The 20210-nt window shown below is 51.2% G+C and overlaps 1 protein-coding gene across 1 annotated transcript in view; it reads left to right on the top strand.

Annotated features, from left to right (window-relative positions):
* PKP1 (plakophilin 1) overlaps nucleotides 1–20210 on the top strand; it is a 48987-nt gene that overhangs the window by 9220 nt on the left and 19557 nt on the right. The window contains exon 2 of the mRNA XM_080823983.1: nucleotides 1229–1335. Coding sequence (XP_080680109.1) covers nucleotides 1229–1335 — 107 coding nt within the window. The remainder of the gene's footprint in view (nucleotides 1–1228; nucleotides 1336–20210) is intronic.

Genomic DNA, 20210 nt, shown 5'->3' with positions numbered 1-20210 from the left:
CCCTTAGGAGGCTCTCACTGGATCCCACTTTCCGTTTTTCCCCAGAAAGCTCATCATGTAAAAAAGTGTAGGGCAAGCCTTGCTCTGGACGCCCAGGCCATAGAGCCCTGGCTTCCCCCTCATGCAGATCCCAGTGTAGGGAATGGGACAGCAGGCAGGATGTGACTCAGGGTCCAGACAGCAGAGAAGGATGTGTTTAGAGGTAGAAGAGATCACCCTGGGCAGGGATGGACAGAAGAGGCTTCCCCAAAGGGATGAGATCCCGAGCTTGGCCTTGGAAGATAGATGAGATCTGAATGTTGTGGCCGAGAAGGGAAGGCAGACTCGGCCAGGGGCATGGTGTGAGCAAAGTCATGGCCATGTCCCAGTCAGCTGTGTTTCAAGGAGAGTAAGGCAGCCAACAGACAAACTTTTGCAGAGTTGGGGACTGTCCTTTAGGGCCCACCTGCCACCTGGTGAAGGGGAGAAAGGAAGGCAGCCCCACCAGGAGCCCAAAACCCAGTTCGGATTTCTATGATTCAAACCATTTTGCCGCTAATAACCCTAATGACACTCTGCCCTCTTACTGAGCCTGTCATTTGTGGGTCTCCAAACACTCTGAAAACATTAATTAATCCTCACTGGGGCCTTTGAGGTTGGTGGCCACCCCTCTTCCCCATCTGGAGCATGTAGGAGATGAAGGAAGGGACAAGAGATCTTGTCGTCACTAGCAGCGGCTGGACTAAGATTTGAAACCAGAGTCTTGCCCTGAATTGGCCTCTCATCTGCTCTCACTGGTCTGTCGCTCTGACCTCAGGGCTCTGGACCTGGAATGCTGAGATCCTGCCAGTCCTCCCCCAGTGGGGAGCTTATCCTTGTGGAATGTGGATTCGTGATTCCCCAGAATGGAATGGCAGTGCTCCATGGCCCTCCCGGCCAACTCCTGGCTTGTAGGTGTCAACGACCCCAAGCAGCAGGGAGACATTCAGTCGGCCATGGAAGGGCTCGGCCAAGATTTGCAGAGCTGTCCCTGCAACAGTCGGCCTGGGCCCTTTCTTGGCCCTGACCATGGAGGAGGTAGAGTAGAGAGACAGAGACAGCAAGCGGATGATGTATTCCTTATCCTCCTCCTTCAAGAGCTCAGCCTTGGTCTCTTCCATGGGGCATGGTGGACCCAGATGCCGGGGGGAGGAGAGGCGAGTGAAGAGCATGACCACCCCTGTCCTAACCCCCTGCCTTTGTCCTCAAGGTTCCATGTACGATGGCTTGGCCGACAATTACAACAACTATGGGACCACCAGCCGGAGCAGCTACTACTCCAAGTTCCAGGCAGGGAACGGCTCGTGGGGATATCCGGTAAGGAGCTGCTTCCATTCAAAAAGACCCAGAATGTTCATGGGGATGGTTTAGGGTTTGTGGCGGAGCAAACCTGCATTGGTTGCTGAGAAGAGTGACATGGGGTGGGAAGGGGCTGCGCTGGTCCCTGAGGTGAGGCCCAGCAGCTCCCACCAGGTCCGTTTGCTTGCTCATTACTTTGTGGATGGCTTTCAGTGTAGTCTCCTGTTTGGGCTGATTGGATATTTCCAGATGACTCCAATGAGAACATTTTAGAAAAAGCATAAAGAAAAGGGCATGTGTTTTAAGTCCATTTTCTAGAATGTCTGCTATGATCATGGATTTGAGAGGGGTTTGAATTCTTAAGTTCCATTTATGGATTAACTTAGAGATCTCGAGGAAAATCCTAGAGGGGCCCTTCTGCTCAGTATGTGCCAATGACCAAGGACGCTGCTCTAGAAGTCCCTTGGGGCTGGGAGAGCTTGTCCCCTGCAGTACATGCTGGAGTGGAGTGTTGAGTTTGTAAGTTGGACAGGGGCACCTGGCCGGCTCAGTTGGTAGAACATGCAGTGCTTGATCTCAGGGTCCTGAGTTTGAGCCCTATGTTGGAAAAATGAAATAATGTGCATGAAACAAAACAAAACAAAACTGATGATCATCAGTCTTAAGGTTATTTTTTTTTAACTAACAAAGGTAGAGTTATTCTAGATCTTTTAATCCTGACCCTGTCACTGTCTTTCTGTGTGATTTCCAGCTACTATGCCCACCCATCCGTTACTGAACAAATATTTATTTAGCCCTACCCCTGCACCAAGGTCAATGGTAAATGTTCTGGTTTAAATATACAAGCCACTGTGGGAGTTTTCCTCTTCTTCAGTATCAGAGGTATTGGGCTAAATGACACCTTGGTTTTCTCCCTGTCTCCAAAATCTGTGAGTTTCACTTATTTTGTTAATTCCAACATTAGCCTGTATGGTTCTTGGGAATTCTTTTATGAGACATTATGCAGATGGAGCAAAAGGCTGCTTTTCCATAGGAATCTGGGGCACTGTCTTCTTGGGGCTCCAGGTTTCAGTGGCATTTGCTTTGAGTTCACATTGTTTACAGGTGTCACCCCTGAGTTTTGGGGTCCTGAGCAAAGGAGAGGGTGGGTGGTTTAGGAGTCAAGGGTTCTTTTCATTGTCAGTTTGATCCTTCCTTCGTAAGTTCTTGTTGGGGCTAATTGGGGAGTATTTGTCTTTCTTGTATGTTCCAGGTTAGGGACCGAAGGGAATAGTTAACTGGGTTTCCTGCAAATTTATTTCCCTCCCATTTTTCTAATTTTTGATGTCAGTTGATATACTTGGTACAACATATAGACAGTTGGCTGAGCCCAGAAGCTGACAGATCAGGCACAGATGTAGATAAAGTGCTTTGACATCAAGAATGATGACCAGACCAAATCTGACTTAGAGAAAACGACTTAGTAGAAAGGCTTATATGAGACCCAGGGAAGGCAGATCCCCGGACTGGACTAGCAGTAGGAATGAATAATCCTGCCGACCCACTGGATGGTATAGGTCTTTACATATATTTCGTTACAAGTCAGAGCCTCTAAAGCTTAGTTGGGTTAGTCCAGGTTCTACCACTCCATGGCTCTGTGACTTTAGATAAACCTTTTAACTTCTCTGAGTCTCAGTTTTCTCATCTGTAAAATGGGAATGAGGATATCTGTGTGTATACTTCACCCACAGGTTGGTGTTACATTAACAGGGAAGTGTTATCAGATGGGCAGTAAGGGGTCATTACACATGGAAATTTGTAACCAAGAGCTGCAAAGCAGAGGTCTTTCTTTAGAAAAAAATCTCCACATGGCCCATGTTTGGCATTTCTTCTGGTTAATCAACTCCGTCTTCAATAATCTCAACAGCCCTTGATGCTCCCAAACTGCCCCCACCCCTCCCTGCGCCTGTTTTCTGACAATCCACGAAAATTCCTTCCCTTTCCCGCGCCCTAAGGCCCAGCCTTCCTTGCTCCTTCTTTGCTGGCGGGACTTCAGACATGACTCATGTCAGGGTAGCTGCTGAGGCACGTCCTGTCTCCTCTCAGCTCAGGAGAGGCTATGGGAACGGTGAAGAGCTGAGCACACACGAGGATTTGGCAGAGGGAGGGGGCGAGGTAGGGAGGAAATGGAATAATTGATATTGGAGCCAGGCATATAATCAGCCAAGGACGGGGCAAAACCAAGTGGGGCCAGGACTTAGGGAGAAGGAAAGAGGGACAAAAGGTAATAGAGCTCAGTGGCGGTGAGATAATCTACATCTGTGGGATTTTCCCATGGCTGGTACAACTGGCACAGGACCATTTCCTCCCCTCCCTTCTGGTGAAACCAATATGGCGGCACAAGTCAGGGAATGAGGGGAGCAGGCTGTGCTTCGTCTGCACAAGCCTCGTCAGCAGGTTTCAGAAGTTGCTGAAAGCTGCTGAAGGACCGTTTTCCCTCAGATACTTCACATCCACGCCGTCAGCCAACTTGCATTGAGCAACTCTGGGGCAGGGCAGGGAGCGAGGCGCACTGCGGACGCCCAGCTGAGGAGACTGGCTCTTCGCCCTCAGTGAACTTGCAGTCGAGTTGGGAGAAGCGTGGAGGTCGGAGGACAAGTCGAATGCAGGCAGGAGTTTCTCTCCTGGACTACTGCAACAGCTCTGCCATTGCTCAAAATATTTCCAGACCAAGAAAAAAAATTTTAAATAGAACTATCAGTGTCATTTTAGGAGCCGTATAATACAAGAAAACCAGCCTCATTTCTTTACTGTCATGACCTGTGTTTCACCAGAAACAATACTAGCCACTTTGAGCCCCTCACTCCCCAGATTTGGCTCCAGTTCCAAATATCAAATGAACTTCAAATAACAAAGATCGGTCACCATGAAGTATAGATGCTATTTAAATATGCAAAGGATCTGCGGGCAGTTCCCAAATGAAAGTTCTAAAAATCTTTAAAAAGCAATGGTGTTACCTATTTGACCTTATATTCTACATCAGCAATAGTCTTCTAATTTAAATAGACGTATAACTACGTTTATAGCCTATGACCACTTATATCAAAAATTAAGAAAACTTGGGGCACCTGGGTGGCTCAGTGGGTTAAAGCCTCTGTCTTTGGCTCAGGTCTTGATCCCGGGGTCCTGGGATCGAGCCCCGCATCGGGCTCTCTGCTCCGCAGGGAGCCTGCTTAATATTCTCTCTCTCGGGGCACCTGGGTGACTCAGTGGGTTAAAGCCTCTGCCTTCGGCTCAGATCATGATCCCAGGGTCCTGGGATTGAGCCCCGAATCGAGCTCTCTGCTCAGCAGGGAGCCTGCTTCTCTTCCTCTCTCTCTCTCTGCCTGCCTCTCTGCCTACTTGTGATCTCTGTCTGTCAAATAAATAAATAAAATCTTTTTAAAAAATTAAGAAAACTGAACAGAGAGAGTCTTATAAAATAAAACTTAAAACAAAGTTAGTCTGATACACAAAAAGCATCAAGGGCTTTAAGGAAAGGGGAAGATTGATACAAAGAAAGTCATCGACCCAGTCAACTCCCTGTCGGCCATTCCAACCTCCTCCTCCTTCAGAGACGTGCCAGGAGCCCCAGGGTGGCCCAGACCTCAGGGACAGGGAGGAGTAAGGGGAGGTGGGGCAAAGGATGGGGCAGTTTCTAGCCCCGCTGCTCAATATCTCAGATCAACAGACTCTGCCGTGCTCTGGTTCTCGGAACCAGACTAGTGAAACATTAGGGCCCCAGGGAGGCTGACACTTTACAGCTGAGGATATCCAGGTCCAGAGAGGGTAAATTAGCAAGAGTCACATAGCCGCTTGATAGGACAGCAGACTAGACCCCCGGCCTCCTAACTCCTAATCTAATGGAGTTTTGCTCTCATTACTCCGGACTTTCGATCGTCTTTTTATGTGAGGTTTTTGTTTTGGTTTGGTTTTGGTTTTCGCATCTCAATATTTTAATACCATAACCACGTTTTAGGGACCTGCAAGAAACCTACAAGTTTAGATCCCTTCATTTCCTCCCTCTCCTGTCCCCCAATCAAGCCTACTGTTTCCCTGAGCAGCCAGTCTCACTCAAAAGCAGGAGAGCAGCCATTTTTTCCTTCCTAAACTCAAGCTGGAATCACTCAGCTCTAAGGGTTAATGGGGGTCAGGGCAGAGGCACCAAATAAAACGCAATAAAATACAATACTTGGGACATATTTACACTAAAATGTTACTTGCTGTTTACCTGAAATTCAGATCTGGTATTTTTTTTTTTTAATATTGCCTGTTTCCCCCAAGCTATCTCTTTTATTTCTTTTTTTTAAAGATTTTTATTTATTTACTTGACAGAGATCACAAATAGGCAGAGAGGCAGGCAGAGAGAGAGGAGGAAGCAGGCTCCCTGGTGAGCAGAGAGCCTGATGCGGGGCTCGATCCCAGGACTCTGAGATCATGACCTGAGCCGAAGGCCGAGGCTTTAACCCACTGAGCCACCCAGGCGCCCTCAGATCTGGTATTTTTATTTGCCAAATCTGACAACCCTAGGTCAGGGTATCTTCCCACACATTCCCCGTATTAGAAACAGGACTTCCTTAAGTGCTCCTCTCCTAGGCCAGAGATGCAAACAGAATTACTTCAGGCCATAGCCACTGGTGAGAAAGTAGAAGCTGTTTGACTCCTATTAGGGGACCTTGTAATGGGTCCCTTGAATATCTTCTTCTGGGTCAGCTGAGACCAAGATGAGGGGAGTAGAGAGCTCGAGGCCCTGGAAGGCACAGCCCTTCCATTCCAAAGCTGAAAGTGGGTTCCTATCACAGGGCTTTGTCCTAGCTGAGGCAAGTGGACAATTTTGACTTCCAGGCAATGTTTCTGGATTAAAATAATTATCTCCTTTCCTACCATCTCCAGCTTGAAAAGGTTTTCCTACTTACACATCAGGCATTCAGGTCTTCTGGGAGGTCACATCAAGTAAAATGTTCTCCGGTTAGGGATTGAACTAGCCCCTCCCGCCCAGGACCTGATTTCTAGAAGAGGCAACCCATGTGGGCCAGGAGGTCTGGGCTCGGGTACACCTGGGGTGCCGTCATATTGAATCATTCATCCATGCTCAGTTAAATTCAGCCCCGTGCTCCTGAGGGTGAGAAACCCCAGGAGTATAACCAGGGAAAATTCTGCCTTTGTCCTGTTTATTGACCCCATTTCTCTACTTTAATCCAGGATTCACTGGCAGATCTTTCTCCTGAACCATTCTTAGCTGAACTTGCCTAACTGACGTGTCAGTATTTGATGATCTACCCATGACAGCATTTTGTGGACAACACGTTAGGGACCCTGACCCTGAGAAGAAGTGATCCTGCCCAGTCCAGACCTGAAGCCTCCTGGGTGACCCGCTTTTACAGACAGAGGGTTGAGGTTGCATGAAGTTTCCACAGGGGATGGGAAACCCAAGCACAGTGTTCTCCAGTTAGCCATGTGGTTGGAGTGTCCACAAAAACAGGGCCCTGGGCCAAGTACTCTTACAGAGGAGCTGCCAGAAAGAAACATGACAGGATCCTTGCCCTTGAAGTAGAGAAAGAGACCATCTTTACCAACCCACAGTTAACACAGTCTGTTCCCCCCCCCCCCCTAGAAAAGCTTGGTGTAGAGGAATAAGCCTTGCACTTGGGCCAGGAACTTCAGATCTAAATCTTGGCTTTGCCCCCTTAACTGGCTATGTGGCCTGGGCCAGTTCTTAACCTGACTGAGACTCAGCTTGCCCATCTCTAAAATGCGTGGGAATTCCTGTTCCAAAAGGCAGCAAGGGGATATGGCTCTGGCATGTCAGATCTTTAGGGGGAGGCCTAGATTCTCGTCTCAGCTGGGCTGCGACCAGCTAAGGGATCTGGGGTGGTCTTCACCTCTCCAGACCTTGGCTTTCCCATCCGGGGAGGAAGGCACATTGGGATTAGATCCGAGACAAGGACGCATTCAGCTCCAGCTTCTCAGGGGTCTGTGTGACCTGAGAGCTGAGTAGCCACAGGGCTCCATAGCCAAAGCCTACAGGGAGGTCTCCCTGAGAGCAGGGGCAGGTCCTCCCGCTAAGACCCCCACCTCAGGCCCCCGGAGGGATACTGGCTTCTGCACTTCCTCTCCGCTTTCATCTGAGCATCTCCAAGCACCAGGAGAACAGCAGTTAATTAACCCTTGCAACAGGATGGAAAGGTGGTAGGACCTCATTTAGTTTGGCTTCACAGAGAGGAAACAGACACGGCCAATGGCTCCACCTCATAACGACCCTGATGTAAAACTCAGTCTCCACCTCCTCCCTTGCTCCCATTTCCCAGCTCTGAATGTCACCTGGGCCACCTGGGTTCCTTTGGCAGTGCCTGCCGGGCCTCTGTTCTTGAAAAGTCCAGGGAAGAAAGATAGAGGGGATACGGTCTCCTTCTCCCAAGCGGGCATGGCTCCTGCCCCAAAAGGGAGTGATTGATGTGTTTGCCAACTCAGTGTCCCTCCTGCCAGCCCGTGACTCACTCCCACTCGGCCCTAGGAGATAGGAGGGTCCCACGGGGCCCCAGGCTCTCACCCAACAAGAAGAGACAATGATCCTACTTGCTGAGGGACAGAATGTGCCCGAGAGAATAAGGCGCGGGAGCAAGAGCGGGCAGGGCCGGCTCCCGGGGAGCCCCTCCCTGTGGAAAGCAGTAGCTTGGCTTGTAGTGTGTTTTCACAGACACCTTGCTGAGGCTAGAGACACTCCTATGGAAGAAGCCTGTGGCCCACACCTACATCTGGAGTGTCCCTCAGGGAGGGGCCCTCCTTCCTAAGCTGTAGTCCACCAGAAGGGCTCCGCTTTCCATGTGAGGAGTTCCTCTGCCTTCGAGTTGGAACCTAAAGGGAGGGGGAGGGGCAGAGGGAAGGAAGAAGCACCAGCCTGGCCGTGGGCTTCTCAGAACATCACTGCCCTGGGGACTGTTGCTGAGACTCAGGGACTCCCCGGCCGGGCCTCAGAGTGACCCGTCAGCAGACTAGACAGTGGCTCAGAGCATCTCTTCGCAGCTCTGACATCACAGAGCCCATGGCCTCCCTTGGGAGAGAGGAATCGAGGAATGCCTCTCATGTCCGCACCACGGGCTTGCAAAGGGAGGGGAATGTGGTTCCAGCAAGTACATGCCAGTGGCGTCCAAGGGTGAGCTCCAAGTGGAGAAAACCAGGCCAGGCTGCCGGAGTTGCTGAGCTGAGCTTGGAGTGGGGCGTGAAAGGAGAGGAGGGCTGCCCTTCGCAGAGAGAATGTGGGCAGAGGACAAATTCTCCTAGGCCTGGGGCTCGGTCTGACAGTAGCATCTGGGCCCTCTTTTCTGACTGATCACCCCCAAGGAGGGCGACTGAGTGCATGTTGCCAGCTCCAGGGGTCTCGTAAGCCTCCCTGGCCTCCTGCCACCGATTCCTGGGGCTGCGCGACCTGCCATGCCCCCTAAGCTCAGCGAGGCCACTGCCCACCCCTGCCTTGTGCCCCTGAGGAGCACCAGACCCAGAATAAGGCAGTGAGGATCCTCATGGGGGACGGGAGGCCAGACAATTTGGCCAGAATGCTCAGAGACAGAGGTCAGGGTCAGGGACTCAGTGGGGCAGCCAAAGAGGTGGCGGCATCGGGCTTTGTCAGCCGCTGGCCCTCCTCAGACGATGCCTCTCTCCTCAAGAGAGATGGCAGAGCCTGGTTTACATCTTCCTCCAGCTCAGTCTGTCAGCGAGCCCCACGAGTACTTCCATTCGGTTTGCGGAGAGCTCTGAGGTGAGGGCAAGACGCCAGGGTGCGCACTGTGAGGCGGCTGACCCCCTGGCCCGGTAGAACGGAAATGGCTTCTTCTGAGAAGGAAAGTTGCATGAGTTGTTCCCTATTCTCATCTTCCCTCTCACACCCATACTCAAAGTAGACCCTCTGGGACTTTAGAGGGAAGATGGGAAGAATCAAGGATAATTGTAAACTTCTTTATTTTTTTCCAGAAAAAAAAATTCAGCAGAGTTTTGTTTGGGTCCTGGTATTTTGTGTGGTTGGTTGGTGGGTGGGTTGGCTGGCTTGGTATTTTTTTTGGTCCTGGCAAGAACTAATGTACTCAACCAACAAGTCTTTAAAGTCCTGACACTATAGTTAACAACAACTCAAGGAGGAAGCAAGAGCGTCAGAGAGGACAACATTCAGAGCGAGCCTGAACCCCTGCAGGCCTGCGTTTCCTCAGCTGGAAGTGGCAGTGGGGGGAGGCTTCCTTCCCCAGCTCCAGCCCCAGGCCCCAGAAGGTGGGGCCCCAGTCCCAGAAGGAGCAGGAGGTCTGGGCAGGACCCCTCCACCCAGGTTCTGGGGTGAGTGGGCAGGTGACAGGTGGCCAGATGGCCACAGCACTCCCGCCTTCATCTGCAGCCGTCTCCCACAGGGAAGAACTCCCATCTTCAGCATCCCTGTCACTCACTAATCCCTTAAATTGGCAAATTGGATTTACCCCCAGTGCTCATGTTTTTACTTCCCCACTTGATTCCTCGGTCTTCGTGAGATCGGTAGGTGTTCTCCTTCTGATGTTCTGTGCAGGGAAATCAAGTTGCAGAAAAGTGCAGGGACTTGCCCGGTACCCCACAGGCAGACTTGGCAGAACTGAGTCCAGAGCCCAGTGGGCTGGAGTGAGTCAGGATCTCCTCGCCCGCCCCGGGGAGCTACAGATGCTTCCAAGCTGGGAAACAGGGGGACCTGAGAGGGGTCTACGAAAACTCAGCCCTGGGTAGATCTTCTGAGGCCTCTTTTCTGGTTTGAGAGTTTTCCTTTTGTCCCAGAGCTCAGCGAGACAAATGCAGCAGCATTTCCCAAGTGGGTGGAAGAGCTATCCCCACCCTTCGCTAGGGTGAGGCTCAGCATTCTCCCCCAGGGCCCTGGCAAGTCTCTACGGAGGCCTTCCTGCCCCAGGAGAGCCAGCTCAGCTGAAAAACAAAATCAAATCAGGTGGGGAGTGGAGGGGGGGAGGGGTTAGAGACACAGCTGGGAGGAGAAGCAGCTCTGGGGCTCTAGACTTCCAGTCCTCTCCTCCTACTCCCCTGCAGGGCGCCCAAGGGTGTGGTGTGAAGGGGATGAAGGTGGGGTTTGTGGAGTTTGTTCTGAAGCACTGAGCTAGGTTGGGAAGGAGGCTGTTTGTGACTTCAGTGGGGGCTGAATCCTAGAACGCCGAAGTCAGAAGAAGCCTTATAGGGCCCTCTGTAGCTGGGGAAACAGGATCAGAAAGGTGTGGTGACTGCCCAAGGCTGCACAGCCAGACAGGGAAGAAACAGGACTGGGCCCCGGATCTCCCTTGGACTCCTTGCCCAGAGCATCTTGTCACACTGTGGTCTCTGGGTACCCTTGCCACCATGGGCAACAGTGTTTCCCAAACCTGGGTCATTTGCAGTCTGCTGTTACAATTTTTATGAAATCATTGACCAACTATGATTTATTTCTAATGTGCTTACTTTTAAATTTCAAAGGAAAATTTATATCACTAAAAAGTGAAAAAAAAAACCAATATTCTTTGCCATAGATGAAGGTTAACCATAACTTATAACCGATAATAATAAATAAAATAAAAACAAGTTTATTTAATTCCTGCCAGAGAAAGCCTTTTTTTGATTGTTTGTTTCTGCTCAAAAAGGGAGGCTGGCAAGTATTAAAAAAACATACTGGCACCAACCTAGACTTTCTCCTTGCGGTGATCAAATGGAAAAAGGAAGCGCTTTCCATGCGCTCTGATGTGGGTTATTGTGGTGCCTTAAATGCTCTGACGTCACCTCACAATCACCAGCAGTGCCTGTCCCACCCTTGGGGAGATTCTGGGTCACAAACTCATCGTGCAGGATAATTTTCCTAAAGCTGGTCCAGCAGGTCAGGTAAAGCTGAGAGCCAAGGGAAAAAGCGACAGAGTACATCCCCCTCCCCAAGGTGACCAGCCACATGCCAGACTGAACAGTTTGTTTTTAACGGAACATTTAAAAGATAATATATTTTTTTTAACCTTTTGACCCGCCTTCACCCATTTCTCCAGCCCCCCCTCCCCACTTCTGGCAGCCACCAGTCTGTTCTCTGTATCTACAAGCTTGGTTTTTGTGTATTTTTTCTTGGGTTTTGGGGCTTCAGGGGGATGGATTTTAGATTCTATGTATAAGAGAGGTCATATGATAATTGTCTTACTCTGTCTGACATATTTCACTTAACATAATACCCTCAAGGTCCATCCATGGTGTGGAGAATGACAAGATTTCATTCTTTTTATGGCTTCATAATACTCCATTGTTTATATATATATATATATATATATACACACACACACACACACACACATATATATATATATGTATATATATACACGCCACAATTTCTTTATCCATTCATCCATTGATGGACACTTAGGTCATTCCCATGTCTTGGCCATCGTAAATACTGCTTCAGCAAACACAGGAATGCACATGTCTTTTCAAGTTAGTGTTCTCATTTTCTTTGGATAAATGCCCCAAAGTAGAATAACTGCATCACACAGTAGTTCTATTTTTAATTATCTAAGGAAACTCCATCCTGTTTTCCACCAGTATGCATTCCCACCAACAGAGCACAAGGGTCTCCTCTCCGCATCGTCACCAACATTTGTTATTTCTTGTCTTCCTAGCCATTTTAACAGGTGTGAGGTGATATCTTGTTGTGGTTTTGATTTGTATTTCCCTAATGATGAGTGGTGTTGGGCACCTTTTCATGTACCTGTTGGCCATTGGCATGTCTTCTTTGGAAAAATGTCTATTCAGATATGCCCATTTTTAAATCAGATTTGTGTTGTTTTTTCCTATTGATTTGTATGAGTTCTTTATATATTTTGGGCATTAACTCCTTATCAGATATATGATTTGCAAATATTTTCTCCCATTCAGTAGGTTACCTTTTCATTTCGTTGATGGTCTCCTTTGCTGTGCAGAAGGGCTTAATATGATGTAGTCCCACTTACTCATTTTTGCTTTTATTTCTTTTGCTATGATGTTAGATTCAAAAAACTATCACCAAGATGTATGTCAAAGAGCTCACTGTTTTCTTCTAGGAGTTTTACGGTTTCAGGTAAAGATGATGATTCTTTTTTTATTTTAAAATTTTATTTATTTCTTTGAGAGAGAGAGTGTGGGCCCAAGTCAGGGGAGAGGCAGAGGGAGAGACTCCCAAGCAGACTCCGTGCTGATTGCAGAGAATGACCTGGGGCTCAATCCCAGGACCCCAAGATCATGACCCAAGCCAAAATCAAGAGTTGGACACTTAACATACTGAGGTACCCAGGCACCCCAAAGATGATGTTTCTGACTGAATGTTTACAGTTCTCTGAACTAATTGATGGCTTAGTCAGTGCTAAACTCTGTGGGATTGCTCCCTGGGGCCAGCCAGGAGAGGGTCCCTGGGAAATCCTGGGCCTCCTCCACATCTGCCTGCAGCCCTAATCCTCTCTTATAGACCCCATGATGCTGGAACCAAAATGGGGGTACTGTGAAAGGAAGCCTGGGAGAGTAGTGGAGCTCAGGGCCAGCCAATGGCCCAGCCCTCCCTTCTCCTCCCTCCTGACTGTCCCTGAGGCTTGAAGCAGGGTGGCCCAACTCCCTCAGCGTGAAGAAGCTCAGTGAGATTTGGCTAAGTCCAGGAACTCCAGGCCCAGCCTCAGTCACCGGTCTTGACATGACACCCTGCTTTCCCAGCCCAGTCTGTATGTGCTCAGTGGTGCATTTGGAGCAAGGCATGGTTGAAAGGGTATCAGTCACTTTTCTGCACCTTCACTCTTGTGGTCCTGGCCAAGACAGACCAGTTGTCATAACCCCAAGGTCTCCTTGCCCACTGGTGTCCCTTGGAACAGAGGGACTTCTAGCTCAGGTCTTTGGGCAGTAAGGTTGTGTCACACAGCTAAGGAGCTATACTCTTTCTAAATGTCTCTAAGGATCTCCCACAATAGGCCAAAAGCAGGGGGCGGAGACCTCCTATATATGCAGCCCCTAGGCAAGGAGCTTCCTAGGAGTCAGGTCCAGCAACTAGCTAGAGATACATGTGGCGTTCCTGCAGAGCGCCCCCTAGCTGCAGGGGCTCTTGGCCATGTAGTCTTCTTCATGTCACCGGGCTCTGGCATCTGAGTGGCTGGAGGACAGACACCAGGAGGGAGGTCGGAGACCTGAGTCTTGAGTCATGGTCTGCCACATCTTAGCTGTGTGGCCTTAGCCAAGCTTCGAGTTCTATGCACTTAATAATGCTCACAGAGAGCACGTGGATGTCGCCATCTGCCCTGACACTTCACTGGCAAGGCACAAGGCAGGAGTGCCGTCCCACAGGGGTCTCCAACAAGATGATGAATGGGAAGCTCTTTGCATTTGGTTGAAAGGGTACCAGTCACTTTTCTGCACCTTCACGCTTGTGGTCCTGGCCAAGACAGAGCAGAGCGTCATGCCTGCTAAAGTGTTCTTACAATACGTTCAGGAACTTCCAAAGACCTTCCCGACCACGGTCCACCACCAGCAAAGTGATGTGTGTCTGTGTAGGCAGGTGTGCATATGGGAGCACACATGGGCACACAGGTCCACCTTCCAGAGTGGAGCTCCACCACCCGAGCCCGGTGAAAGCCGACCAACTCTTCCTCCTTCCAGGTGAAATTCTTGGCCTTCTCATCAGTGGGAGTAGTTTCCTTCCACTAGCAGGGTCTCCAGGGAGCTCTGTTTGGGGCCAAGTAAGCATCTGCCCCTGAGGATGTTCCCACCTCACGGCCTTTGGCTCTCTTCTTCTTATGTCTGGATGTATCCCGTGGCCTCATATGTGGGGGGCGGTGGTTAAGGGGGCCACTGAGCTTCCCCCAGACGTCCTGGCATGGGGTGGGCGGGTGCCCAGCTTAGTGGGATCTTCCTGACTCTCAACTATGCTCTTCCAGGAGCTCATGTGTTCTCGCAGATTCCAGGAGTTATTTCACGTTGAAACCTTATAGGGCTTCTCCCCAGGATGAACAGCTGCTGGGAGGATGGGGTCAGCCCCTGGGTTCAAAAGGCAGAAGCTGTGGCACAGAACAGGGGGCTCTTGGAGGGCAGGATAGTCATGCCTCAGACTTATCGGAGCATGAGCCTGTGAAAGAGAGGTGGCCGAGGTTCGGGGTTCCTCTGCCACGGGGCCTGTTCTCACTGGTGGTAAACACCTGCTGGGGATTTCTTTTTCCAAATATGACAGAGGATATACACATGAAACCTAAGTCCTTGTTCCCTAAACCCATCCTGGGAGTTCTTGGGGCTAAGAAAAACCCATTGCTCAGCTGTGAAAGGGAGAGGTTCTGGAGAAGATTTTCAGAAAATCCACGTTTTCCCCCAGGCTAGCAGTGAGGCAGGGAGCCGGGCGCGGAGACGGAGCTGGGTGGGGGGCACCGCAGTGGTCTGTTTGGATGGCAGGTGTCACGGAGCACCAGCTCTCGGCAAGGGGCTGGGTGCCCAAGCACACTCTGGGCGCAGGTGCCCGTTAGCACCAGGAGCCTCGATGGGCCTGACCCTCCCACCAGCCTGGGATGCAGACTTGAAGCCTGGAGCCCATCAGGACAGGACGCCTCTTTCACAGAGCTGTGAGCTCCCTGGAGAGAGCAGCGCCATCTTGAAAGACGCACAAGCCACAGCCTGGAGTTTGCGATTTTTAGGATCTTTTCTAGTTGGGCTGCCGTTGTCCAGATACTTTAGAAAACTTGTTCCGAATCACCCACTAGTTTCTTACTACTCCCCTGATCAATGCCAGCTCCCAGCTTCCACCTCTCAAGATGACAAGGGACACTAATCATTACTAAGCAGATCTCTGATGAACTCTGCACTCCCAGGATGGGCACCAAAACTTTCATGGGTTGGGGTTCTATATATATAGGATATATATTATAAAATATATATATGTATAGAAATATATATATTTTAATATAATATATAATATATAAATATATATTTAAATATAACATATAATATATAAACATATTTTAATATTATACATAATATATATAGAAATATAGATTTCAATATAATATATATACTGTATATTAAAATTCAGGTGGTAGAAGCTGCCCAACACCTGACATCAGGCTGTTTCCAATTCCCGTTGTGCCTCATCTGAGTAGACACCCACCAGCCCCTGTCCTTCAGTTTGCAAACTGGAGTTCCTTCCTGAGTAGGCACTGCCGGACTCAGGGTGCTGGGGATGGAATCATGGGAGAGCTCCTCCCCGCCCTGAAGGGCTCCCCAGCAGGGACCCACCCACCACCGCAGCCTCCAAACAGAACAGGCTTACTCTTTGCCCGGATGTCACGGTTTTGTGAGTGGTGGGTGGCTCTGCTCTCCACACGCCACACAAAGCCACGTGCCAGAGAAAGAAAGGAGGACTAGCCCAGGGCGGGACCCTCTGCTCCCAGCCAGAGAGGGAGCAGAGCCCAGGAGGAGACGGGGATCGACATTCCTCCTGCCCAAGTCCCACCTTTGGTGACTCAGGCCCAGCAGCTCTCTCTCAGTGCCTCCAGCTGCTGAGTAAGCAGCCATCTCTGCCCACACCGGCTCCCCCCAACCTCCTGGGCAGCCCCTGCTGAGAGAGGAACTGTGCTCTCCAGATCCCCCAGAAGAAGAGGAGCAGAGCTGCCACATGCATTGTGAAGCTCCCTCTCCTCCCCGCCACCCCACCGCCACCCTGTGACTGGCCAGCGGTGCCCAGTCCTGACTAAAATCCCAGGAAGATGAAAGAGAGCATGCCTACCGCACCAGGGCCCGCAAATGGGCACTGAGGGGGGACCAGTAGGTACAAGGGAAGTAGCAAATGGAATCTGTCCTCAAGGCATTTTCAGTGTGAGTCCCTTCTCAGGAGGGGCTTCCCCAGGCCCAGGAGGCAGAGGACTCCATGCAGTTGTGTGTGCGCCCGCGCTCTCATGAGCAGGGCGTTGGAGAGTGCACTGCTGAAGGCTGCCCTATTGGGCACCTCGATGGGTGTGGGACTCAGAGGAAAGAGCAGGGTGTGTCCTGCCGGAGAGCCGGTTTGGCCAGCCCCACCTTGCTGGCAGAAGCTTAGTTTCAAAATGGGCTAATAGCTGGGGACACAGACACTCTTTTCATCTTCGTCAGCCCAGCACATGCCTGACTCCTTCTGTCTGGTCAGCCAGAGCTGGAAAGGAACTCTCTAGGCTTAGCCAACCAGCTAATAAGACCCAGGTCAAGGGGCAAAGGGAAGAATTCTGGACCCGCATAGCCTGAAGTCTCACTGGGCCGCCCTCACAGACTGGCTTGCCTCATCTGGAACCCCTCTGCCTTCCTGGCAGCTTGTTTCATTGCAAAGGACCCCCTGTGGCCCATGGAGGCTCTGGGAACCCCGGTGCCAACCAACGGCCCAGACTTCCATCCCTGGCACAGATTCCCATGGCAAGTCAAGGCCCTCCTTTGGGCACTTCTAGTGAGGCCAGCCCTGTTCGAGGGCCCTAGGCACAGTGAAGGGCGTCTTTGCCCTGGAGAGCTTGGGGAAGATGACAGAAAGCCTTAGCGACTAAAGAACACATAAGGTCACAACCAGTGGGGGTGTGCAGATGAAGAAGTCTGGCTCTGGGCATGACAGAGATCTGAAGAAGGGGCCTTGGTTGGGTCAGAGCAGGCTTTGTGCAGATGACTGGGGAAGAGGCCTTGGAAAAACATAGGATTTGGGAGGAGGGGCAAGGAAAGCTACGCAGGATGGAAAAGAGGCTGGGCAGAAGCAGGATGTGGTCGATGTCACCAGGTGGCATAAAGGGGGGTGTTGGGGAGGGAAGAGGTGACTGGACAGGCAAGGGGACCAAGCTGATGAGTTCTCCTTGCAAGAAGCAGAGAGAGGGGCCCCTGGGTGGCTCAGTGGGTTAAAGCCTCTGCCTTCCGCTCAGGTCATGATCCCAGGGTCCTGGGATCGAGCCCCGCATCGGGCTCTCTGCTCAGCGGGGAGTCTGCTTCCCTTCCTCTCTCTGCCTGCCTCTCTGCCTACTTGTGGTCTCTGTCCATCAAATAAATAAATAAAATCTTTAAAAAAAAAAAAAAAGAAGAAGAAGAAGCAGAGAGATACTGTGGACTCGTAAAGCAAAGAAAGCTTTGTCTGAAGAAGGTCAAGCGGACGGCACCACCAGGAAGGCACCAGGGCCTCAAGGGCTGGGTTGGAGGCTGGCGGGAGGCACTGGAATTGTCCAATAGCGACCTGAGGCTTACTGGGGCCACAGTCTGGGCAGTGGGAGTGGGAAGGGAGGAGTCAGAAAGGAGTCTCAGTTGGAAGGACAGAAGGATGCCATCTCTTCCTAAATGGTTGGTCACTGTCATGTCCCATGATCTTGGGCCAACAGGAGCTCTTCCCAGTTTCAGGGCCCCTTCAGACTGAATGGGACTTTCAAGGGGAAACTGACTATGTTCAGTTCTTTGAGGCCCTGGGTCTTCGGCTGTGTTAGTCTAGTTACCCTCCAGGACTCAGTTTCCTTGCCTGCAAAATGAGGGGGCTGGCCTCTGAGCACTTCCTGACATGAGGAGGAACAGGGAGAGAGCCTAGGGAGCATTCAGCAGGACATAAAATGCCACAGTTTTCCAAGAACAAAGGGGAGAAGGAGAGAAAAGTGGGTGAATTACAAGACCTAAGTCATTAGCAGAAGGGAAAGCAGAACAGGGCCTGGCTAGGAGAGTCTCCTCGCTCGGGGCAGCTCTCTCTGTGCCACCTGGAAGATGGTTCCAACTGTTGACCTCCTGAAGAGCCCCACTGGTCTTCCAGGTGGAGTAACATGTCTCCCTGGACACACCCTGGGCCTCCCCCTAGCTGTCCAGCCTACTCTCTGGTTGAGGGTCATCTCTGCCCCAACAATAGTCAACTAACTTTCTAGCCTCTGGAATGTTCTGATGTGTGATGCATGGACCATACCACAGGAGGCTGGAGTTTCCCAAGGAAGCATGAGCTAACCAGACAAGGGGTGTGTGTCTGTGTCTCACTGTCCTTTGTATTCAAAGCAGAGGATGCTGCCAGCAGATCACTATCTGGGCATGGGGGTGTGCCTGGGAGACCCGGCATTGGCAGTGAAGCTTTCCCACCTGCTGTGGGCACCTGGGTGCTCACTCCCCTCTGTTTTCTGCTCCCGCTGCAGCTGCTCGATCAGGACCTGGAAGGGAGGGTTTGGAAATGTGTGGGGGCATTCTTGCTAGTCATGATGACTGCGAGGCACGCTAGCATTAGGGCCCGGGGGCCAGAGGCAGCGCAACATCCTGTAGCACTTGGGGGAGCCTGCACAATGAAGAATTGTCCTGTCCCAAATGCCGACAGCGCCCACGTAGAGAAACACCACGTCATTCCATTCCATCATAGAGCATACAGGCGGGCCTCCCTCCTCTTTCCTTCTGAAACCTACTGAGGCCAGTTCTGCGGCTATTGGGTGAGACTAGTGTGGGGCTCTGAATACCTGTTTCCTGGACTGGCCTGGCCTCCTGGGTTCATCCCCGTCAAGTGTCAACCTGGTGGCTCCTTAGGTCTGGCTGTGGTGACATGCCACCCACGGCCGGATTCCAGAGGCCCCCAGTCTGCCTCCGGTCTGAGCATCCAAGGGATACAGATGTCCCTACTAAACAAACATTTAGGTCATGCACTGTCCTAAGCATTTTACAAACATTCATTCACTGGATTCTCCCCATACTGGGTACAATTATAATCCCAGTTTTACAGATTAAAAAAAAAAAAAAAAAAGGAACTGAGGTGTGTTGTGTTCAAGTAAGTTGGCCAAGGCCCCCCATCGGGCAGTTGACATGGCCAGGGCTCGGCCTCAACAGTGTAGCTCCAGAGCCTGTGTTCTTGACCACTTAGTGTGCCTCTGCCCAGGGAGCTGGAAGAATGGACTGGAGTCCCAAACCTTCAGCCTGGTGGACAGCAAAGGGGAAAGGTCACAGGCAAGGAGGCTGGTGACGGCCTGCTTTGTCTGAGCTTTGGAGGGAAACCCGGACCCCCGGACTAGGACAGGGAAGGGCCTGGCAAAGAGGAAGCGTGGTCCCCACTTGTCCAAGTAACAGTAAAGTGACAGGAGTCACCCACGGCTCTCCTCAGCCTCCAGCAGCCATAACACAAGGAGCTGGGGTGGGGCTCCCAGGAATGGATGACGCCACTAAGATGCGGCTGGTGGGGGGAGGGCAGGAAATGCGGTCCCACAGGGTCAGCCCTGCCTTCTCTACCACACCTGCTCCCCTCGGGCGCAGCCGGCGCCCTTCCCCGAGGCAGCCCACCCTCGCCGAGACTTGGCAGGGCGGCCCGGTTGCTCCTTTTCCCAGCACAAGAGCGGCCCAAAGCCTCTGTCAGTCTTCATCAGCATGATCACACTGTCGCTGGGTTTGGTCCAGGATGAGCGTTTGGACTCCTCATCAGGTGTCTGGGCTGACGTCGGAAGTGTCATTTACTGAGAACAAGCGAGTTCCTTGTTCCATTTCCATTTAAGGCTTAGCCCGCCACATGGGAGTGCTCAGCCTGCTCTCCAAAGAGCTATCATCACCTTCCCCCACCCCGGGAGGATGGAGGGTTGAGGGGTGTGGCCACCGGCCTGAAGCAGGGGAGGCCTAATCACACATTCTGTGCAAGGTGCACATTCCATGTCAAAAATGCTCAGAAAAAAAAAAAAAAAATGCTCAGAAAATTGCCTCACTCCCTCCCCTCTGTCTCTTACTGCTCACTAATGCCTCCCCAAACACCTGCACACCTGTTCCCTTTGGGGTAGGCTGGTTGGACCCAGTTTGGGGAAGAAAACTCTACCCCGCTGAATGCCCGGCTGAGCACGTGGGTAGAGGAGATGAGAGCACCATTGTCAAGGTGAACAGTTTGTGGCTTCTGACTTTTGGATGCCACTTCTGACTGGGACCTTGACCCACGG

The sequence above is a fragment of the Martes martes genome (assembly GCF_963455335.1).
Source record: "Martes martes genome assembly, chromosome: 15".
Lineage (NCBI taxonomy): Eukaryota > Metazoa > Chordata > Mammalia > Carnivora > Mustelidae > Martes > Martes martes.
Note: the sequence above shows the minus strand (reverse complement) of the source record. Positions and strands in the feature narration are given on the sequence as shown.